Raw genomic sequence first — 24,686 nt, forward strand, 5'->3', positions numbered from 1 at the left:
GGTGCACTTCCCGCAGGTATAGTCAGCGGGGACACCAGTGGTTTCCCTCACCACCCACATCCTACAGGAGGAGCATGCAACTGCCCTAGCCTCCATCCCCTCTTACTTTACAGAATTAGCTGCCCCGTAGACCAACTGGACCTCCGCACTCCGACTCTGCTTCCAGTCAGCTGTACTCTAAACTCCTGGCTCCCTTCACGCTCTTTGATAAATATAGGAAATTAAATGTAAGGAGCACCGTACTCCCTCCTCACCTAACTCCCTCAGTCACCAAACTCTCACTGTCGCACTCAAATGCCACAAGTTCAGCACTCCCTCAGTCACCAAACTCTCACTGTCGCACTCAAATGCCACAAGTTCAGCACTCCCTCAGTCACCAAACTCTCACTGTCGCACTCAAATGCCACAAGTTCAGCACTCTAGTGCAAACAAAGTCTGCACTGTAACTAGCTCCTATTTATGCTGTGCCTCTAGCCTCTGAAAAGTGGCCTAATGCAATTAACTAATTAACAAGCTCCAGGTGCAAGTAATTACAAGTAGAACCTTGTTTAAAGCTGATTCAAATATTCACCTTCTTATAGACCAAACAGCACCTTTTAAGTTAATTAACTAAATAAAAGAAATACTAGACTTTAAATAAAAATGAACCCTTATACTCCCTCAGTCACCAAACTCTCACTGTCGCATTCAAATGCCACAAGTTCAGCACTCTAGCGCAAACCCACTGTGGGAGGAAACCCACACAGACACGGGGAGAATGTGCAAATTGCACACAGGCAGTGACCCAAGCCTGGAATCGAACCTGGGACCCTGGAGCTGTGAAGCAACAGTGTTAACCACTGTGCTACCGTGCCACTCTATGATTCTATGAAATTCATGCAGTTAGGAGGCACTGATTCACTACGAATTTGTCAACCAGATGGAACAATTTGAGGAGGATTAACCTTAAATGATTTGTTGACTCATCCTTCATGCCATTTCTGCCTATGCAACACTATAGGTATGGGGGTACGAACCAGTACGTTTTAATTATACTGTGCTTGTTTTTGAATGGAACTCATGGATGCCCCTTTTGTCTCTTGCCACTGACAAAACAGTTAAATGAAATGAAGAAAACTGGCCCACCTGGACGATTCTAATCTTTTTGAATTGACAGAAATTCTTTGGACAACCCTGGTGAACTACAATCCAACAAAAATCATACCTGTTCCCTTATTCCCATTACAGGTGAAATTATTACTGTGAAAGTTTGCAAAACAGAGCAAGAGACGGCAGAATTGCTGAGTAAAGTGTTGGAGGGGAATTTGAAAGCTGCTGGCCTTTTGGCCAAGTGTATTCATGAAGATGTTCACATTGATGATCCAGCCTTGCAGAAATTAACAATAGATATCCCTGTTGACACCATCGGGATATGGGTTGATCCTATTGGTAAGTGAAGCTTTAGCAAAACAAAATCCCCACCCTATAGTTAGCCCTGTGAATTGTTGTGATCTCTGTTGAGACTGATTAATAAATTTAGAGTACCCAATTCATTTTTTCCCGAATTAAGGGGCAATTTAGCGTGGCCAATCCACCTACCCTGCACATCTTCGGGTTGTGGGTCGAAACCCACGCAAACACGGGGAGAATGTGCAAACTCCACACGGACAGTGACCCAGAGCCGGGATCGAACCTGGGACCTCGGCGCCGTGAGGCAGCAGTGCTAACCAATGCGCCACCGTGCTGCCCTCAAAAGTTACTACTTCTTTTCGTAAGCAACTTATACTTCAAACTACAGAAAAGAGATTCCCTATTTAAATTTTAGTTCAACCAAATATCTCTTGCTACGGTTATGCGTTACACTGTTCCTTAAGTGGACAGTCCATCCTCCAGGAAATAGTCGAGCATTCTAACTCCTGATGGCTCGTTTCTTTTTTGTTTTTCCAGGGGTTTAACTTCTAATCCCAGAGTTGTCTTTCAGTGAGAGGGTTACACTCTCCATCCTTCCTCTAGCTCTGAGCTGGGCAAATTTTCCTTCACATCCTCAGATTCAGTCTTCAATCTGAGTGTGGGCTCCCACCCATGTTCTGCCTGGAGCATTTCTCTGCTTAAGGTGCAGGCCTGTTACATCTAACTCATAGGGCGTGATTCTCCGAACCCGGGAGAAATCGTGAGGCTGGCGTCAAAAACGGGCGGGTTTGACGCCAGCCTCCGCCCCCCCGACCGGGAACCGATTCTGGTCCCCGGTCGGGGCTAGCATCCCGCGGCCGTGAACTCCGGCATCGCGGGCTTAACGAATTTCGTTAAGCCCGCTTGCCAGAGTTTGCGACGGCTGACGCGTCACATGACGGCCGTGGTACTGCCGTGCCAATCGGTGCCATGGTTCCCCAGATCGCGACTTTACGGCCGTTTTTACGAACGGTCAGACCAGGTGTGTTTGACATTCCTAAAAACGGTCGTAAAGGGCTTGGAATTCGGCCCATCGGCCAGCTGAGAATCGCTGCTCGCCGTAAAAAAACGGCGGGCAGCGATTCGTGTCGGGAGGCGGGCGTGGGGGGGGGGGGGGGGGGGGGGGGGGGGGAGAATAGCGGGAGGGCGTCAGACCAGCGTGGCCGTAAAAATTTACGACCCCCGCTATTCTCCGCACCGTCGTGAGTGCGGAGAATCGCCCCCATAGTCTCTATCTCTCAAATGCCCTCTGCGTTATTCATGGGCTTACAGGGAAGACTGTAATTTGATCTCAAAATAGCTTCCTCTAGGCAGTGGGAAACATATTAAGCTCTGTATCTCAGTAGAAATGCTAATCCGTTATCCTTGATCCAGACTTTCCGCAGAATCGGTTTCGCTGTTCGTAGCTCCTTTCTCATGACAATTAAAGTCTATTTCATTTTTGGTTCAAAGATGGCACAGTTGATTCAGTTTGGGAAACTTTGTCAAGAACAATGTTACTAATTTCTAATAGTCCCTCTGGCAATTGAATACAAGGTGTAAATGGTAGGCTCAAGAAATTCTCTGCCATAATGTTCTTTACTCTAGAGATTCAGTATTTCCTTTGTTTCTTTAAAATCAGACTTCATATTATCAGAAGAGTGTGGACTTTTTAAACTTAGTCCTTGGATCACACTATTCAGATTTTTCCTTCTGATTTCCATTCTGTTTCATGGCTGTAGATTCTTTAAGGTCCATGTCAAAAACGAAAGTCTCAGCCAAACAAACATTAGAGTCGTCTTTTCTGTATTTAAACACAGGATTATCAGAATCAGCATCTTCTCTCCTTAAGCTGCAGGCCTGGCTACGTCGGTCTCATGCTTTCTACCTCTCAGATGGTGCATACCACAAAAGACAAAACTACCCATGGTGATATTCATGAGTTTATTGGGAAGCATGTAACCTGAAAATTGATTCCTCCACCCTCTTCCCCATGGCAACAGGAAACTCATTAGCTTTGTATCCAAGTAGAAATGTTGATTAGGTATGCTTGATCCCAACTTTTTCATCTTAGAAGCAAATGGGTAGTTTATAACACCACTGTTTACAACTAATGCCTATAACACCTTTCTGGAGTTTGGGAGACTCGGGATGTACTCATGGTATACTTAGATGCAGATCATTGTCTCCAAGCATAAATACCTTGCACCTTCCTCCGAGCAAAACAACAATCAAACCACTCAGGCTTACTATCAGGCATAGTGCAAATCAGGTCACATGGCCCCCTTCTTTGACCCCAAATTTAAAGCTACGGGCCGGGATTCTCCCGCAATTGGTGGGACGGCCCGACACCGGCTCCAAGAACGGTGCAAACCACTCCAGCGTCGGGCCGCCCGGAAGTTGTGGAATCCTCTGCACCTCCTGGGACGAGGCTGGCACCGGAGGGGTTGGCGGGAGTTGGTGCATACGCAGAACCGCTGGCATATTTCCTGCGCATGTGCAGGGGGTTTCTTCCCTGCGCCAACCATGGCGGAGCCTTAGAGGCTGGCGTGGAGGGAGAGTGCCCCCATGGCACAGGCCCGCCCGCAGATCAGTGGGCCCCGATCGCAGACCAGGCCACCATGTCCCCCCCCCCAACCGGGGCCAGTCAGATCCCCCCCTGCCCCCCCGAGAACTCCGCTAGCCACCCTCCCATCCAAGCCAGGTCCCGCTGGGATGGACCTTGTCCAATCCACGCCAGCGGGACTGGCCAGGAATGCACAGACGCTTGGCCGATCCCGGAAAATTGCCGGGGGGGCCGTTGCCTACGGCCCCCAACCGGCGCGGCGTGAACCCCGCCCGAAAACTGGCGCCGGAGAATTCAGCAGCCAGCGTCGGAACAGCGGGGCGGGATTCACGCCGCCCACCAGCGATTCTCCGACATGGCGGGGGGTCAGAGAATCCCGGCCACAGTCTCAAATATAACATTCTTAAGAACCTTACAATTGTAACAGCATTTACAGTTTAAGAGGTGGAGTCTTCCATTTGGTGCAACCTACATGAACACCGTCAATGCAGAACTCCCGTTTTAAAATCTAGAGGAAGACCCAAGACCGATAATGAAGATGGGGTAAAAGTAGCACAAGATAAATCAAGCTGCTGTATCTTGGAAGCACCCACTCAGTGCAGAAAGAGACTCTCCCTTTAATTCTTCTTTCCTCTGTAAGGTGGCCTAGTGTAGAGTCATAGAATGGTTGCAGTACAGCATGAGGCCCATCACATCTGTGCTGGTCCTCTGAAGGTGCAGTTCACCTAGTGCCACTCCCCTGCTTTTTCTCTGTAGTTCTGCAAATGTTTCCTCTTCAAAGGATTCAATTCTTTTTTGAAAGCCTCAATTGAACCTGCCTGCATCACACTCTCGGGTAGTGCATTCCAGATGCTAACAACTTGCTGCGCGGAAAAGGTTTTCCTTCGGTCGCCATTGCTTTTTTTTTTTTGTCAATTACCTTAAATCTGTGAGATTCAGGGAATCTTATGGCGCAGTGTCACATCACTGCCTCTGATCCTGAAGCTCACCCCAGGACTTGGTCATGGAAGGTTTTTGTGGAGCGGGCAAGCAGGTTTACTGTCAACCTACAAATCCTTTCAATATGCTTCCAGCAAGCGGTAAAAGTGGAATAATTTCTTGGTCAGCTAGAACTGTGTGGCAGCTACAGCACAACAGCCTCCCCCATTAAAGAATCCACACGCATGGCAAGCACCATCCTCGCTTTGAGGGACTGCTAGAGATCGAGAGAGCGAGCTCTTAACCTTTTTCCAGACGGCGTATTTTCCAGTCACAACTGCTGAGAGGGTCAAGTAAAATTTATCTTGAGGATACTGGGAACTCCAATCTCCTATTTAAGATTTTCTTTTTGAAAATATCTTTATTCGTTTAACATTTTATACACTAAACAAACGGAAAAGAATAACAGAAGATCCCCTGCCCCCCCCACTCTACTAACCAACCTACTCTAAGAATAACACCCCCACCTGCTTAGCAGCTGATGGTGACAAACTCTTTAAAGTGAAGAATAAATAGAACCCCCCCCCCCCCCCCCGGCGGAATTCTCCATTCCTGAGACTAGGTGTTGACGCCAGGGCAGGTTTCATGGACGTCTACGACAGCAAAACTGGTGCCGCATCTGGACTGATTCAGCGACCGTTGAGGGATTAGCACCAGGGCCGTGTGGAACGCAATCATAAGACCATAAGACATAGGAGTGGAAGTAAGGCCATTCGGCCCATCGAGTCCACTCCGCCATTCAATCATGGCTGATGGGCATTTCAATCGATTGCAATGAGAAACAGTGCTGCATTTGCCGGATTCGGGATTGACACTCAGGAGGCTGACGAGCCGAAGCCGTAGAGACATACCTCACTCCCCACCCCAGCTAACAAGATGTCAGCGAGGAGAGCGGCACCTTGTTTTAGGGACGCCGAGCTCGAGACCCTGCTAGTCACCATGGAGGAGAGGCGGGCTACCCTGTACCTCGGCCCAGGAAAGAGGCTGCCCAGGCACAGCAATGAGGACACCGACATGGATGTGAGTCATCAACCCGAGACCCAGGATACCCCGGAGCTAGAATTTGATGATGACACTGATTTCCCGTCGCAGGTATCTCTAACACCCTCCACCTGGTTTAGCACAGGGCTAAATCGCTGGCTTTGAAAGCAGACCAAGGCAGGCCAGCAGCACGGTTCAATTCCCGTACCAGTCTCCCTGAACAGGCGCCGGAATGTGGCGACTAGGGGCTTTTCACAGTAACTTCATTTGAAGCCTACTCGTGACAATAAGCGATTTTCATTTCATTCATTTTTTTCATTCCAGAGACCCTCACCTCGCTTGGGCATGTTAGTGAAGAGGCTTCCGGGGCACTATCTGGTGTGCACCATACACATGCTCCTCCTGTTCAACAGGTGGAGGCAAAACCTCCCGAGGGGACTAGCTGCCGTCCAGACAGGTTTTAGGCTTCTGGAACAGACAGTCCCATCGATCGTGAAGATGCAGTCGCAGAGCAAGAGACTACATGAGGGGTTGTCGCCGAGCATCCAGCACCTGCAGGTGGAGGAGTCCAACTGCGTGAAGGAGCAGGAGGTGGTGCCGATCGTGCGTGCCACCCAGGCGAACACCACACGGGTGGCGTCCGCGGTGGAGGCTTTGGGGGCAAGGGTTTCGGCTATTGATCAGAATGTCCAAGACCTGGGACAATCTGTGCAGGCGGTGGCCGAGACCCAGGACATGGCTGCCCTCTCGCAGGCAGCCATGTGTAAGAGCCACAGAACTCTGCACCGGGCCTGCAGGTGGTCCAGCATTCGTTTATTTTTGTGCCATATTCTTTCGTTGGGATTTTGACATCCTGTAATTCACACAAATTTATTGAAGACAGCTCATATAATTGTTCCCCCCAAAACTGGGTGAAATGGGTCAAAAAACAAGAACTCTAGCAGGAGCCACCCAACGTGTGAGCTCCATCTACAGGTCGCCACCGGAATTCCACCCCTAATAGGGATTTTGATGGAAGAAAATGAAAGCAAGAAAATAAATCACAATGATAGATTTACTGGGCCTGTATATTTCAAAGAACTGAATGAAGTTGAAACACTCAAACTGCATTGTCATTTAAGTTCAGTTAATTATACTTGGGCAATGTATACTTTAAAAAAAACGACGTTTCTGTTTACAGATTCAACTAATCAGTACATCAAGGGACAACTTGAAGAGAAATTCAAAGATGGCATCCACACACATGGTCTGAAATCTGCTGCTGTCCTTATTGGAGTTTTTGACAGAAACTCGGGGCAGCCAATCATGGGCGTCATCAACATACCATTTAATGAAATGGACCCCATTTTAAGGTACATTGATTTTCAGCATTTGCTTCCAAAGAGTGGCACATGGCCAATGGAACCATATTTTGATTAGCGAGGGCTGATAGCAATAGGTGTTGAGAGAAACATCAAAACCAACACTGTCCCTTTAGAACAGAGAACAAAGAACATTACAGCACAGGAACAGACCCTTCGGCCCATCAAGACTGCGCCAATCCAGATTCCTTATTCACACCTACTACTTATTGCCCAAATGATCTGTATTCCTCCAGTTCATTTGTCGATCAAGATACATTTTAAACGTTGCTATCGTGCCCGCCTCCACCGGCAATGAGTTCCAGGCACCCACCACCCTCTGTGTAAAAAATACTTTCCCCGCACATCTCCCCTAAACTTTCCCCCTCTCACCTTGAACCTGTACCCCCTTGTAATTAAGTCTTCCACCCTGGGAAAAAGCTTCTGACTATTCACCCTGTCTATACCTCTCGTAATTTTGTAGACCTCACCTCAGCCTCCGTCTTTCCAACAAAAACAACCCGAGTTTGTTCAACCTCTCCTCAGAGCTAACACCCCCAAACCAGGCAACATCCTGGTAAACCTTCTTTGCACTCTCTCCAGAGCATCCACATTCTTCTGGTAGTGTGGCGACCAGAACTACACACTATATTCCAAATGCGGTCTAACTGTGGTGGCATGACCTGCCAACTCTTGTACTCAATGCCCCAGCCGATGAAGGCAAGCATGCGTATGCCTTCTTGACCAACCTTATCCACTCACATTGCCACATTCATGGAACTATGGACCTGAATGCCCAGATCCCTCTCTATGTCAATGCTCCCAGGGGTTCTGCCATTTACTGTATAATTCACACCTGAATTTTTCTGGATTGAATTCCATCTGCCATTTCTCTGCCCAACTCTCCAATCTATGTATATCCTGCTGTATTCTGACAGTCCCCTTCATTATCTGCAACTCCACCTATCTTAGTGTCATCTGTAAACTTGCTAATCAGACCATCTACATTCTCCTCCAGATTATTTATATACATTACAAACAACAGTGGTCCCAGCACTGATCCCTGTGGAACACCACGAGTTACAGATCTCCATTCTGAAAAACTCCCTTCCACTGTTACTCTCTGACTCCAGTTCTTTATCCATCTAGTTAGCACCCCCCTGAATCCCATGCGACTTTACCTTTTGTACCAGTCTGCCATGAGGGACCTTGACAAACACCTTATTAAAGTCCATGTAGATGACATCCACATCCTTTCCCTCATCAATAATTTTGTCACCTCCTCAAAAAACTCTTATCACGTTGGTAAGACATGACCTTCCCCGTACAAAACCATGTTACCTATCACGAAGATGTCCAAATGTGAATAAATCCTGTCCCTCACTATCTTCTCCAACAGCTTCCCCACCACTGACATCAGGCTCACCGGCCTATAATTACCTGGATTATCCCTGCTTTCCTTCTTAATCAAAGGGACAACATTGGCTATTCTCCAGTCCTCTGAAACCTCGCTTGTGGTCAAAGATGATGCAAAGATATCTGTTAACGCCCCAGCTATTTCCTCTCTTGTCTCCCACAGTAACCTGGGATATATCCCATCCGGCCCAGGGGACTTGTCCACCTTAATGCATTTTAAGATATCCAGTACTTCCTCCTTCATGATGCTGACATGTCCTAGATTATTCACACACCCATCCCTAACCTCAACATCTGTCATGGCCCTCTCTTCGGTGAATACCGATGCAAAGTACTCATCAAGGATCTCACCCACTTCCTCTGACTCGATGCATAACTTCCCTCCTTTATCCTCGAGTGGGCCTACTTTTTCCCTAGCTACCCTCTTGCTCCTTATATATGTATAAAAGGCTTTGGGATTTTCCTTGACCCTACTTGCCAATGACATTTCATGGCCTCTTTTAGCCCTCCTAACAAATTGCTCTAATAGAACATTACAGCGCTGTTCGGCCCTCGATGTTGCGTCGACCTGTGAAACCACTCTAAAGCCCATCTACACTATTCCCTTATCATCCATATGTTTATCCAATTACCATTTAAATGCCCTTAATGTTAGTGAGTCCACTACTGTTGCAGGCAGGGCATTCCACGCCCTTACTACTCTCTGAGTAAAGAACCTACCTCTGACATCTGTCCTATATCTATCTCCCCTCAATTTAAAGCTATGTCCCCTCGTGCTGGACATCACCATCCGAGGAAAAAGGCTCTCACTGTCCACCCTATCTAATCCACTGATCATCTTGTATGCCTCAATTAAGTCACCTCTTAACCTTCTTCTCTCTAACGAGGGACAAGATGGATGTTGAGGCTAGGGATGGATGTTTAAATACTCTAGGTCAAGTTGTCATACGGAAGGGGAAAATTTTGGGTATTCTAAAAGACATTAAGGTGGACAAGTCCCCAGGACCAGATGGGATCTATCCCAGGTTACTGAGGGAAGCAAGGGTTGAAATAGCTGGGGCCTTAACAGATATCTTTGCAGCATCCTTGAGCACGGGTGAGGTCCCGGAGGACTGGGGAATTGCTAATGTTGTCCCTTTGTTTAAGAAGGGTAGCAGGGAAAATCCAGGGAATTATAGACCTGTGAGCTTGACGTCAGTGGTAGGCAAACTGTTGGAGAAGATACTGAGGGATAGGATCTATTCACATCTGGAAGAAAATAGACTTATCAGTGATAGGCAGCATGGTTTTGTGCAGGGAAGGTCTTACAAACCTAATAGAATTCTTTGAGGAAGTGACAAAGTTAATTGATGAGGGAAGGGCTGTAGATGTCATATACATGGACTTTAATAAGGCGTTTGATAAGGTTTCCCATGGCAGGTTGATGGAAAAAGTGAAGTCGTATGGGTTTCAGGGTGTACTAGCTAGATGGATAAAGAACTGGCTGGGTAACAGGAGACAGAGAGTAGTGGTGGAAGGGAGTGTCTCAAAATGGAGAAGGGTGACTAGCGGTGTTCCATAGGGATCCGTGCTCGGACTACTGTTGTTTGTGATCTACATAAATGACCTGGAGGAAGGTATAGGTGGTCTGATTAGCAAGTTTGCAGATGATACTAAGATTGGTGGAGTTGCAGATAGCGAGGAGGACTGTCAGAGAATACAAAAAAATATAGATAGATTGGAGAGTTGGGCAGAGAAATGGCAGATGGAGTTCAATCCAGGCAAATGCGAGGTGATGCATTTTGGAAGATCAAATTCAAGAGCGGACTATATGGTCAATGGAAGGGTCCTGGGGAAAACTGATGTACAGAGAGATCTGGGAGTTCAGGTCCATTGTACCCTGAAGGTGGCAACGCAGGTTGATAGAGTGGTCAAGAAGGCATACAGCATGCTTGCCTTCATCGGACGGGGTATTGAGTACAAGAGTTGGCAGGTCATGTTACAGTTGTATCGGACTTTGGTTAGGCCACATTTGGAATACTGCGTGCAGTTCTGGTCGCCACATTACCAGAAGGATGTGGATGCCTTGGAGAGGGTGCAGAGGAGGTTCACCAGGATAATGCCTGGTATGGAGGGTGCTAGCTATGAAGAAAGGTTGAGTAGATTAGGATTGTTTTCGTTGGAAAGACGGAGGTTTAGGGGGGACCTGATTGAGGTCTACAAAATTACGAGAGGTATGGACAGGGTGGATAGCAACAAGCTTTTTCCAAGAGTGGGGGTGTCAATTACAAGGGGTCACGATTTCAAGGTGAGAGGTGGAAAGTTTAAGGGAGATGTGCGTGGAAACTTTTTTACGCAGAGGGTGGTGGGTGCCTGGAATGCTTTACCAGCGGAGGTGGTAGAGGCGGGCACGATAGCATCATTTAAGAGGCATCTAGACAGGTATATGAACGGGCGGGAACAGAGGGAAGTAGACCTTGGAAAATAGGAGACAGGTTTCAGATAAAGGATCTGGATCGGCGCAGGCTGGGAGGGCCGAAGGGCCTGTTCCTGTGCTGTAATTTTCTTTGTTCTCTTTGTTTAACAGCCTTAAGTCCCTCAGCCTTTCCTCATAAGATCTTCACTCCATACCAGGCAACATCCTGGTAAATCTCCTCTGCACCCTTTCCAATGCTTCCACGTCCTTCCTATAATGTGGCGACCAGAACTGCACGCAATACTCCAAATGCGGCCGCACCAGAGTTTTGTACAGCTGCAACATGACCTCATGGCTCCGAAACTCAATCCCTCTACCAATAAAAGCTAACACACCGTACGCCTTCTTAACAACCCTCTCAACCTGGGTGGCAACTTTCAGGGATCTATGTACATGGACACCGAGATCTCTCTGCTCGTCCACACTACCAAGAATCTTACCATTAGCCCAGTACTCTGTCTTCCTGTTACTCCTTCCAAAATAAATCACCTCACACTTTTCTGCATTAAACTCCATTTGCCACCTCTCAGCCCAGCTCTGCAGCTTATCTATGTCCCTCTGTAACCTGCAACATCCTTCCGCACTGTCCACAACTCCACCGACTTTAGTGTCATCTGCAAATTTACTAACCCATCCTTCTACACCCTCCTCCAGGTCATTTATAAAAATGACAAACAGCAGTGGCCCCAAAACAGATCCTTGCGGTACACCACTAGTAACTGGACTCCAGGCTGAACATTTCCCATCAACCACCACCCTCTGTCTTCTTACAGCTAGCCAATTTCTGATCCAAACTGCTAAATCACCCTGAATCCCAAGCCTCCATATTTTCTGCAATAGCCGACCGTGGGGAACCTTATCAAACGCTTTACTGAAATCCATATATACCACATCAGGGCAGCACGGTAGCATTGTGGATAGCACAATTGCTTCACAGCTCCAGGGTCCCAGGTTCGATTCCCGGCTGGGTCACTGTCTGTGCGGAGTCTGCACATCCTCCCTGTGTGTGCGTGGGTTTCCTCCGGGTGCTCCTGTTTCCTCCCACAGTCCAAAGATGTGCAGGTTAGGTGGATTGGCCATGATAAATTGCCCTTAGTGTCCAAGATTGCCCTTGGTGTTGGATGGGGTTACTGGGTTATGGGGATAAGGTGGAGGTGTTGAACTTGGGTAGGGTGCTCTTTCCAAGAGGCGGTGCAGACTCGATGGGCCGAATGGCCTCCTTCTGCACTGTAAATTCTATGATCAACTGCTTTACCCTCGTCCACCTGTTTGGTCACCTTCTCAAAGAACTCAATAAGGTTTGTGAGGCACGACCTACCCTTCACAAAACCGTGTTGACTATCGCTAATCAAATTATTCCTTTCTAGATGATTATAAATCCTATCTCTTATAATCCTTTCCAAGACATTGCCCACAACAGAAGTAAGGCTCACTGGTCTGTAGTTACCGGGGTTGTCTCTACTCCCCTTCTTAAACAAGGGGACAACATTTGCTATCCTCCAGTCTTCTGGCACTATTCCTGTAGACAATGACGACATAAAGATCAAAGCCAAAGGCTCTGCAACCTCCTCCCTAGCTTCCAAGAGAATCCTCGGATAAATCCCATCCGGCCCAGGGGACTTATCTATTTTCACACTTTCCAGAATTGCTAACACCTTCTCCTTATGAACCTCAAGCCCTTCTAGTCTAGTAGCCTGTATCTCAGTATTCTCCTCGACAACATTGTCTTTTTCCTGCGTGAATACTGTCGGAAAATACTCATTTAGCACCTCTCCTATCTCCTCGGACTCCACGCACAACTTCCCACTACTGTCCTTGACTGGCCCGACTCATTATTTTATTCCTGACATACCTATAGAAAGCTTTAGGGTGATCCTTGATCCTACCTGCCAAAGACTTCTCATGTCCCCTCCTGGCTCTTCTTAGCTCTCTCTTTAGGTCCTTCCTGGCTAACTTGTAACTCTCGAGCGCCCTAACTGAACCTTCAGGTCTCATCTTTACATAAGCCTCCTTCTTCCTCCCACGGTTCCCTCGCTCGACCACTTCCTCCCTGCCTGGCAGGTACATACTTATCAAGGACACGCAGTAGCTGTTCCTTGAACGAGCTCCACATTTCAATTTTGCCCATCCCCTGCAGTTTCCCTCCCCATCCTATGCATGCTAAGTCTTGCTTCATCGCATCATAATTGCCTTTCCCCCAGCTATAACTCTTGCCCTGCGGTATATACCTATCCCTTTCCATTGCTAAAGTAAACATAACTGAATTGTGGTCACTATCACCAAAGTGTTCACCTACCTCCAAATCTAACACCTGTCCTGGTTCATTACCCAGTACCAAATCCAATGTGGCTTCGCCTCTCGTTGGCCTATCTACATACTGCATCAGGAAACCCTCCTGCACACATTGGACAAAAACGGACCCACCCAAAGTACTCGAACTATAGCGTTTCCAGTCAATATTTGGAAAGTTAAAGTCCCCCATTACAACTACCCTGTTACTTTCGTCTCCAATGACTAATGCTCTACTCCTCTCCCCCTTCCCTTCTGAGCAGGTCTCTGTACCAGAGACCTGTACCCCATAGCTTACCCCTGGTAAGTCTCTCTCCCCCCCCCCCACCCCCTCCCAAACAGTATCCAAAGCGGCATACTTGTTACTAAGGGGAACGACCACAGGGGATCCCTGCACTGACTGCTTCCTCCCAGCCCCTCTCACCGTCACCCATCTAGCTTAATTCCCAGGAGTAACTACATCCCTGAAGCTCCTATCTATGACCCCCTCTGCCTCCCGAATGATCCGAAGTTCAGCTCCAGCTCCAGTTCCCTAACACGGTTTCTGAGGAGCTGGAGTTGGGTGCACTTCCCACAGGTGAAATCAGCAGGGACACTGACGGCGTCCCTCACCTCAAACATTCTGCAGGAGGAGCATTGTACTGCCTTCCCTGCCATCCCCTCTAGATAAAACAAGAAAAAGAAAGGAAGAGCTTACCTGATATTCACTCAACCCCTTAGGTTAGAGGAGGTGGAAGGGTGGGGGACACTACAAGTGTAGTGTCTCAGGTTTAGTAACCGCCCAACTTATATACAGGTATTACACACCTTCCCAGAAATTCCCACGGCTGACTTCCGGTTTCCTGCTGCTCTGAAACAAATGAAAAACAACAACTCCGGAAAAAAAAGTTAGTTTAAAAAAAAAGGCCGCTTCTCCTGTAAGGTAAGTTTTTAAAGCGGGAAACTTATCTTCACGACAGCCCCCTGGTTACTGCTCTCGTTGCTGCCGCTGAACAACTCCATCATTTAGGGAATCCCAGTCAATTTCAGAGGGGAATTAAAATCACCCACCACATCAACCGTGCTATTTTCACATCTTTCCAGAATCTGACCACATATATCTGTGCCTCTGTATCCCGCTAGCAGTTGGGAGGCCTATAGTACAATATGGTACAACCCCAACATTGTGATTGCACCCTTCCTATTCATCAGCTCTTCCCATAATGCCTCACTGCAGAATCCCTCCAAGATACTCTCCCTCATCACAACTGTGATATGTACCCTAACCAGTAATGCAACTCTCCTGCCCTTTCTGTTACCCTCTGTCTCGTCGAAAACATCAATATCTCGGAACATTAAGCTGCCAGTCCTGTCCCTCCTTTAACCATGTCTCTGTAATAGCAACAATATTATAATTCCCCACATTAATCCAAGCTCTAAGTTCATCTGTCTTATTTGTTATACTTCTTGTGTTGAAGCAAACGCTCTCCACACCTCTCAACCCACTGAGATCAGCAACTTCCCTCTGAGCTATATTTGTCTTACTCTCAAGCTCTTCCCCTGTCTCTACACTTGCTGGCCTGCTACTCCGGTTCTCATCCCCCTGCCATACTAGTTTAAACTCTCCCAAACCACATTAGCAAACCTCCCAGCTAGGATATTGGTTCCCCTCCAGTTTAGGGGCAAACCACCCTGCTTGTATAGGTCCCACCTTCCTTGAAAAACATCCCAGTGATCCACGTATCTGACATACTAGCTCTTTGTCCACGTGTTCAACTGTAGTATCTCTCTGTTCCTGACCTCACCAGCATGTGCCACGGGGAGTAATCTTGAAATTACTACCCTAGAGTTGCTGCTTTTTAAGCTAACTCCCTGTAATGTCTTTGCAGGACCTCGCTGCTCTTCCTGCCTGTGTCATTTGTAGCAATGTGGACAGTGGCATCAGGCGGTTTGCCCTCCCGTTTCAGGAAGTCCTGTATCTGCTCAGAGACATCCCTGGCACCTGGGAAGCAACACACCACCCTGGAGTCTCTTTCGTGATCTCTGAAGCATCTATCTGTGCCCCTATTGAATTCCCAAGTATTATTGTGTTATGCTTTGCCCCCCCCCCCCCCCCCCCCTCCCCCCTGTACAGCAGGGCTAGCCATGGTGCTACTGCTCTGGCTACTGCTACCTGATGGGCCACCCCCCTCATCAGTATCCAAAAGGGCATACAGGTTGGAGAGAGGCACAGCTACAGGGGACTCCTGACCTGTCTAGCGGTCACCCATCTACCTTCCTGTACCTTGGGTGTGACCGTGTCTCTATAACTTCTATGACGCTTCCCGCCATTTGGTTGCTTATTAGTACCTCCAGCTGCTGCTTAAACCGATCCATTCATTCAGTCAGCAAATGCAGCTCAATACGCCTGCCGCAGATGTAATTGTCAGGGATGTTGTCAGCATTAATGATTGACCACATGTCGCAGGGGGAACACCAAGGCCCATCAACTGTCATGACTAACTCACTGTTATATGTTAAATTACTTTAACAAAATAAAAACACACACAAGGACGTACTCGCCAGCTGCCTTAAACCCACAGTGTCCCTCGCAGGTCTGGTGCTGTCCTCAAGTACTGTCTCTCCCTCTTTTTTTTTGGATTGATGAGGGATGGAAACACTACGGTAATGTAACGTTTGGGGTTATTCCGTTCTTTTGCAGTGGACCCTCCTCAATCCCCTTTCCAAATTGTGGTAACTGCACTGATTTCTCCCAGAATGCTTTTCAGTACCACCCTCTGGCCAATGTTATTCCTCCTGCGGAGTACTCAGCTCCTTCTCCTTAAACCTATTCCTACTTGTGGTAACTGCACTGATTTCTCCCAGAATGCTTTCCAGTCCCACCCTCTGGTCAATGTTATTCCTCCTGCGGAGTACACAGCTCCTTCTCCTCAATTCCCTTTCCAAATTGTGGTAACTACATTGATTTCTCCCAGAATGCTTTTCAGTCCCACCCTCTGGTCAATGTTATTCCTCCTGCGGAGGACACAGCTCCTTCTCCTCAATCCCCTTTCCCAGTTGTGGTAACTACACTGATTTCTCCCAGAATGCTTTTCAGTCCCACCCTCTGGTCAATATTATTCCTCCTGTTGAGTACACAGGTCCTTCTCCTTAAACCCATTCCTACTTGTGGTAACTACATTGATTTCTCCCAGAATGCTTTCCAGTACTACCCTCTGGTCAATGTTATTCCTCCCACGGAGTACACAGCTCCTTCTCCTCTATTCCCTTTCCAAATTGTGGTAACTACACTGATTTCTCCCAGAATGCTTTTCAGTCCCACCCTCTGGTCAATGTTATTCCTCCTGCGGAGCATACAGCTCCTTCTCCTTAAACCCATTCCTACTTGTGGTAACTGATTTCTCCTAGAATGCTTTCCAGTCCCACCCTCTGGTCAATGTTATTCCTCCTGCGGAGTACACAGCTCCTTCTCCTCAATTCCCTTTCCCAGTTTCCTTTTCCAGTGTCTCTCTCTGGTCAATGTTATTCCTCCTGCGGAGTACACAGGTCCTTCTCCTCAATCCCCTTCCTAGTTGTGGTAACTGCACTGATTTCTCCCAGAATGCTTTTCAGTACCACCCTCTGGTGCAGCTACTTGACCTATTACTGGTTTGTTTTTATAAATTTAGAGTTCCAAATTCATGTTTTCCAATTAAGGGGCAATTTAGCGTGTCCAATCCACCTACCCTGCACATCTTTGGGTTGTGGGGGCAAAACCCACGCAAACACGGAGAGAATGTGCAAACTCCCCACGGACAGTGTCCCGGGGCCAGGATCGAACCTGGAACCTCGGCGCCATGAGACTGCAGTGCTGCCCCATACTTGACCTGTTAGAATTGGAAAACTTTTAACTAATTTTTGTTGTAGAAGGCCATCAGTCTGCTTCAGTGCATCTCCAGATCACAATTAGCTGATATAGGAATCATAGATCATAGAATTTACAGTGCAGAAGGAGGCCATTCAGCCCATCGAGTCTGCACCGGCTCTTGGAAAGAGCACCCTACCCAAGGTCAACACCTCCCCCTATCCCAATAACCCAGTAACCCCACCCAACACTAAAGGCAATTTTGGACACTAAGGGCAATTTATCATGGCCATTCCACCTAACCCGCACATCTTTGGACTGTGGGAGGAAACCCACGCACACACGGGAAGGATGTGCAGACTCCGCACAGACAGTGACCCAAGCCGGAATCGAACCTGGGACCCTGGAGCTGTGAAGCAATTATGCTATCCACAATGCTAACGTGCATTGAACTGGATAGACCCACCCAGCCTCAAATGAGGCACCGGAAACGACAACGACAAACTCAGCCCGGTCGGCCCTGCAAAGTCCTCCTCATGAACATCTGGCAGCTTGTGCCAAAATTTGGAGAGCTGACACAGACTAGTCAAGCAAAAGCCAGACATAGCCGCATTCACAGAATCATAATTCACAGACAATGTCCCAGACCACTGCCATCACCATCCCTGGGTATGTCCCAAAAACTGAACTGGACTATTCTTACAATACCGTGGCTACAGGATCCGGTCAGTGGTTAGGAATCTTGAGGCAAGTAACTCACCTTCTGACTCCCCAAAGCCTGTCCACCATCTACAAGGCACAAGTGAGGAGTGTGATAGAATACTCTCCACTTGCCTGGATGAACGCGGCTCCAATAACGCAGAAGCCGGACACCATCCAGGACAAAACAGCCCCGCTTGATTGGCACCCATCCACTTCCTCCATCATCAACGCAATGTGTACTATCTACAAGATGCACTGCAGGAACCCAACAAGGCTCCTTAGTACCTTCCAAACCCACAATCACGACCATCTAGAAGAACAAGGGTAGCAGATACCTGGGAACCCCACCACCTGGAGGTTCCCCTCCAAGTCGCTCACCATCCTGATTTAGAAATTTATCGCCATTCCTTCAATGTAACTGGGTCAACATCCTGGAACTCTCTCACTAACAGTTGCAACAGTTCAAGAAGGCAGCTCACCACCACCTTGTCAAGGGGCAACTAGGGATGGGCAATTAAAGCTGGTGTATGAATGAAAAAAATTCAAAGCAATTGCAGGACTACTTAATGGAAGCAAGATCCCAGGGAGTGGGAGACGAGGTAATCTCTGAAAGAAAGTAGTTTTCATTCGCTGTGATAACATATAAAATTATTTTGCAGGTGGCAGGGGAAATATTACTGGGGCATTTCCTACAAGGACATCAATATCCACTCCATATCAAAGCAGATACCTGCACGCAACCAACTCTCAATTGTCATGAGTTCAAGTGAGAAGGAAAGCATCCAGAAGGCATTAGCACCTCTCTGTGGGGAAAGAATGTACTATGCTTCTGGGGCAGGATACAAGGTTTTGTGCACCATCCTTGGTTTAGTCGATGCCTATGTCTTCACAGAAGACACTACATTTAAATGGGATACTTGTGCCCCTCATGCCATCTTAAAATCTTTGGGAGGGGGGATTATGAACCTCACCAAAGCTCTGTCTCAGCCAAACGATAGAGGGCCTAGGAGCTTTCCTGAGCTCCAGTACAACAAACCTGATGAAGGGGCAAAAGACAAAGAGAAATGGGCCAACACAGGTGGTCTTGTAGCTTACAGATCCAGAGAGCACTTAGAGGCCATTATTAATGCACTCAGTCTGACTGTGGACACTTAAGGTGGCATTTTACTTCGCACTACAACTAAGAGGGAACTTGTCTCCTTAAATGTCTTTTTAAAATACGCATTGTACTGTCCCTACCCTATTTTTCAAAAGGTAATCAGATTTGATATGCCAAATTATTTTAGAATACAAACAATATATAGGAAATGTATATAAACCAGGGGCTGGTTTAGCACAGTGGGACAAACAGCTGGTTTGTAATGCAGAACAAGGCCAGCAGCGCGGGTTCAATTCCCATACCAGCCTTCCCGAACAGGCGCCGGAATGTGGCGACTAGGGGCTTTTCACAGTAACTTCATTGAAGCCTACTCGTGACAATAAGCAATTATTATTATTGTGTTTTCTTGATCCATCATCTTAAACACTTACACATGAGAAATAAATTATTATACAACTAATCAGTCTATTGCTATTTTTAAATATAATTATTTACATATGATTTTATTTTTCAAATCACCAACTAAACAATAAAGTTCTCAAGTGAAAATCTGGCCACTGCTGGCTTTACTCATTCCAATGAATCAAAAATGCTCCCGTTGGTCTATTAGCTATAGATCTGTCAATGCAGTTACTCCTGGGAAAAAAAGTTGATGAGTTGTCTATATACCATCAATGCAACGCCACAAATTCACATATATATTATGGTTTCCAATTTTCTCCCCATCTCTCCTGAAGACCGTAGTGGCCATTTTTCATGCGACTGTTCGCAGTTTATAGACCACAAGATCATAGAGCCTAGAAAATATACTATGCTTCATATGTGAAGCACATACACACACACCTAGAATAGGGAAACAAATAGTGATTATGAGTTGGGCCCCAGCCACTTTCTCCTAATGCATGGGCAGCAAGGCCAACTGCAGTGTCTCCATTTTATGGGATGGTATATTCTTTGTTCCTTTTGAGTCAATGTCAGTCAATTGTGAAAATGAAATAGCTGCATGGTCATTTCACACAATAGTTGCAAGGATCGTTTGCTGTGAAACTGACTTATGAACTGTATTAGCCAATTTATCAAAATATATTTAACTCTTGTACTGCCATTTTTATATTAAAGATTAGATGTGCAATAGTTGCCAATAACTACTGTCATGACTATTGCTTTTCATTATTAGATTTTTAAAAAAGGTATGCCATAAATAATTTAAATTGAAAAACCTCAAAGACTCAAGTTCAAGACACCAAGATTGGAAGTAGAGAAAGGGAAATAAATTAGCAGACAAAGTTTAGATTTTATAGGCCTCAGGATTGTAGAAGGGACTTCCGATTGCGGTGATGCGGAGCTGAGCCGCACGTTCGGTAGCTCCCGCTTTTTTTGGTCTTTTGGGCTCTTTTAAGGGCTCATAGCAGTGCTGGTTGGACTTTTCCTCGTGTGGGAACACTCTTTCTAAGATTCTCCGCCGGTGGATGGCTTGGACTAGGAGCGGAGCGGAGCGGTCAAAAAATCGGCTTTGGAGCAGAGAAAGGTGCGAGGCAGAAGAAGCAAGATGGCGGCGGGCGGGGAAGCAGCAGCGTGGCAGCAGTGGGCGCGAGAGCAGCAGGAGCTGCTTCAGTGCTCCTTTAAGGAGCTGAAGGCAGAGATTCTGGAGCCGTTTAAGGACTCCCTGGACAAGCTCATGGCGACCCAGACGGCTCAGGGTGCGGAGATTCGAGAGCTTCGGCAAAGGCCTCGGAGAGCGAAGACAAACTCCTGGGCCTGGCAATGAAGGTGGAGTCGCACGAGGCGCTTCATAAGAAGTGGTCAGCGAGGCTGGAGGAGATGGAGAACCGGGCCCGTCGGAAAAACCTGCGGATTGTGGGCCTCCCAGAGGGGCTGGAAGGTTCGGACTTGGGGGCCTATGTGGCCATGATGCTGAACACGTTAATGGGTGCGAGGTCGTTCCAGGGGCCCTTGGAGCTGGAGGGTGCCCACCGGGTGCTGCTGCGGAAGCCCAGGCCAAACGATCCGCCTCGGGCGGTGTTGGTCCGTTTCCACCGCTTTGTCGACCGCGTGTGTGTGTGCTGCGATGGGCGAAGGAGAGGAGTAGCAAGTGGGAGAATGCGGAGGTCAGGATATACCAGGACTAGAATGCGGAGGTGGCAAAGAGAACATAAGAACTAGGAGCAGGAGTAGGCCATCTGGCCCCTCGAGCCTGCTCCACCATTCAATGAGATCATGGCTGATCTTTTGTGGACTCAGCTCCACTTTCCGGCCCGAACACCATAACCCTTAATCCCTTTATTCTTCAAAAAACTATCTATCTTTACCTTAAAAACATGTAATGAAGGAGCCTCAACTGCTTCACTGGGCAAGGAATTCCATAGATTCACAACCCTTTGGGTGAAGAAGTTCCTCCTAAGAAGCCCTCCTAGAAGGGCTGGCTTTAACCGGGCGAAGGCAGTGCTCCACAAGAAGGGGGTCAAGTTTGGCTTGTTGCAGCCGGCACGCCTGTGGGTCACGTATAAAGACCGGCAGCTATATTTTGACTCCCCGGAGGAGGCCTGGACTGCGGTCCTGTGGGGTCAAGTGCCCGTCATTTCCCGCGTTTAAGGTCAGGGGTGGGGCTCGGGATGGAAGCGCGGGCTTTTCTCCCGCGCTAGAGGAGCGGTGGGCAGGGCCGGCACTGGGGAGGTGGCTGTGTTGCACTGGGGGGGGTCATTGGGGTGGCGGGAGCAGCCGGGGTAAGCAGGAGTCGGCTGATTTACGGAAGTACAATGGAGGGGATTAAGCAGCTGGGGGGGGTGGGGGCCTAGCTTTGGGGGGGGGGGGGGGGTGGCTTTGGGGGGGAAAGAGGGGGGAATACCGGGTTGCTGCTGGAATGGCCAAGACAGAGCTGGAGCATGTAGAGGAGGTCGGGATGGGGGTCTGCCGCTGTGGGGAACGGGCTGAGCCGGGGGCGTGGACACGTGGCGGATTGCGGAAGGGTGATGGCTAGTCGACGGGGGAGGGGGGTAGGCGGTCCCCTGATCCGGCTGATCACCTGGAATGCGAGGGGACTGAATGGGCCGGTCAAACGGGCCCGAGTGTTTGCGCACCTGAAGGGACTGAAGGCGGACGTGGCCATGCTGCAGGAGACGCATCTGAAGGTGGTGGATCAGGTTCGATTGAGGCAGGGATGGGTAGGCCAAGTGTTTCATTCGGGGCTGGATGCAAAAAACCAGGGGGTGGCGATCCTGGTGGGGAAGAGGGTGTAATTTGACACGTCGAATGTGGTGGCAGACAGCGGCGGGAGGTACGTGATGGTGCAAGCTGCAAGGGGAGCGGGTGGTGCTGGTCAATGCATACGCCCCGAATTGGGACGATGCAGGTTTCATGCGGCGCATGTTGGGCCGGATTCCAGATTTGGAGGTGGGGGCCTGATAATGGGGGGGGGGATTTCAACACGGTGCTGGATCCGCCACTGGATCGATCCAGATCCAGGACGGGTAGGAGGCCTGCGGCGGCTAAGGTGCTGAGCGGGTTTATGGACCAGATGGGAGGGGTGGACCCTTGGAGGTTCGCGAGGCCAAGGGCACGGGAATTTTCATACTTCTCCCATGTGCATAAGGCCTATTCCCGGATCGACTTCTTTGTTATGAGTAGGGCGCTGATTGCGAGGGCGGAAGATGCTGAGTATTCGGCGATCGCCATTTCTGACCATGCCCCGCACTGGGTGGACCTCGAGCTGGGGGAGGAGAGAGACCAGTGCCTGCTTTGGCGCTTGGAGGTGGGGCTGCTGGCAGACGAGGAAGTGGGGGGGGGGGGGGGGGGGGCGGGTTCGAGGATGCATTGAGAGGTACCTGGAGGCCAATGACAATGGGGAGGTCCAAGTGGGGACGGTCTGGGAGGCGCTGAAGGCGGTGGTTTGGGGGGAGTTGATCTCCATTTGAGCCCACAGGGACAGAGGGGAGCAGAGAGAGAGGGAGAGAGTGGTGGGGGAGATGGTGAGGGTGGACAGGAGATACGCGGAGGCTTCGGAGGAGGGATTGCTGAGGGAGCGGCGCAGCATTCAGGCCAAGTTCGACTTGTTGACCACCAGAAAGGCGGAAGCTCAGTGGAGGAAGGCACAGGGAGTGGTGTATGAATATGGGGAGAAGGCGAGCAGGATGCTGGCACACCAGCTCCATAAGCGGGATGCGGCCAGGGAGATTGGTGGAGTTAAGGATAGGGGAGGGAATGTGCGAAGAGGGGTTGACATTAATGGGGTCTTCAGGGACTTTTATGAGGAACTGTATCGGTCCGAACCCCCAGCGGAGGAGGGGCGGATGGGGCGCTTTTTGGACAGGCTGAGATTCCCGAGGGTGGAGGAGGGACAGGTGGAGGCGCTGGGGGCGCCGGTTGAGCTGGTCAAAGGGATAGGCAGCATGCAGTCGGGGAAGGCGCCGGGGCCAGATAGGTTCCCGGCTGAATTTTACAAGATGTATGCAGACCTGTTGGGTCCCCTGTTGGTTAGGACCTTTAACGAGGCAAGGGAAGGGGGGGCATTGCCGACGATGTCTTGGGTGCTGATCTCCTTGATTCTTAAGCGGGACAAGGATCTCCTGCAGTGTGGGTCATACAGGCCGATCTCACTCTTGAACGTGGATACCAAGTTGCTGGCAAAGATCTTAGCCACGAGGATAGAGGACTGTGTGCCGCAGGTTATCCACGAGGATCAAACGGGGTTTGTGAAGGGGAGGCAGCTGAACACCAACATAAGGAGGCTCTTGAATGTTATTATGATGCCGGCGGTAGAAGGGGAGGCGGAGATAGTGGCGGCGCTAACGCGGAGAAGGCCTTTGATAGGGTCGAGTGGGGGTACTTGTGGGAGGTGTTGGAAAGGTTCGGGTTTGGGGAGGGGTTTGTCAGTTGGGTGAGGCTGTTGTATGAGGCCCCGATGGCGAGCGTGGCCACGAATAGGAGGAGGTCGGATTATTTCCGGTTATTCCGAGGGACGAGGCAGGGGTGTCCCCTGTCCCCCCTGCTTTTTGCGCTGGCAATTGAACCCCTGGCTATGGCGCTGAGGGAGTCGGGGGATTGGAGGGGGCTAGTCCGGGGTGGGGAGGAGCACCGAGTGTCGCTCTATGCGGACGACCTATTGTTGTATGTGGCGGACCCGGTGGGGGGAATGCCGGAGGTGATGGGGATTCTCCGGGAATTTGGCGATTTCTCAGGATACAAGCTCAACTTGGGGAAGAGCGAGCTGTTTGTAGTTCACCCAGGGGATCAGGAGGGGGGGATTGGCAGGCTCCCACTGAAAAGGGCGGAGAGGAGTTTCAGGTACTTGGGGGTTCAGGTAGCCAGGAGTTGGGGGGCCTTGCATAAGCTAAACCTCACAAGGTTGGTGGAGCAAATGGAGGAGGAGTTTAAGAGGTGGGACATGCTGCCGCTGTCTCTGGCGGGTAGGGTGCAGTCAGTCAAAATGACGGTGCTCCCGAAGTTCCAGTGCCTCCCCATCCTTATCCCGAAGGCCTTTTTCAGGCGGGTTAACAAGAGCATTACGGGGTTTGTGTGGGCACACGGGACCCCGAGGGTGAGAAGGGTGTTCTTGGAGCGGGGCAGGGATAGAGGGGGGGGGGGGGGGCTGGCGCTGCCCAACCTCTGTGGGTATTATTGGGCTGCCAACGCAG

General features: G+C 49.1%; 2 protein-coding genes across 5 annotated transcripts in view; one reads left to right on the forward strand and one right to left on the reverse strand.

Annotated features, from left to right (window-relative positions):
* inpp1 (inositol polyphosphate-1-phosphatase) overlaps positions 1-20,205 on the forward strand; it is a 39,054-nt gene extending 18,849 nt beyond the window's left edge. For all 3 annotated transcript variants that reach the window (XM_038786523.1, XM_038786522.1, XM_038786524.1), the window contains 3 exons: positions 1,228-1,428; positions 7,113-7,284; positions 18,617-20,205. In XM_038786523.1, coding sequence (XP_038642451.1) covers positions 1,228-1,428; positions 7,113-7,284; positions 18,617-19,112 — 869 coding nt within the window. In that variant the 3' untranslated portion in view covers positions 19,113-20,205. The remainder of the gene's footprint in view (positions 1-1,227; positions 1,429-7,112; positions 7,285-18,616) is intronic.
* Positions 1-24,686, reverse strand: part of pan2 (poly(A) specific ribonuclease subunit PAN2) — a 186,947-nt gene that overhangs the window by 51,072 nt on the left and 111,189 nt on the right. The gene's annotated exons all lie outside the window — the stretch shown is intronic.

The sequence above is a fragment of the Scyliorhinus canicula genome, chromosome 28 (assembly GCF_902713615.1).
Source record: "Scyliorhinus canicula chromosome 28, sScyCan1.1, whole genome shotgun sequence".
Lineage (NCBI taxonomy): Eukaryota > Metazoa > Chordata > Chondrichthyes > Carcharhiniformes > Scyliorhinidae > Scyliorhinus > Scyliorhinus canicula.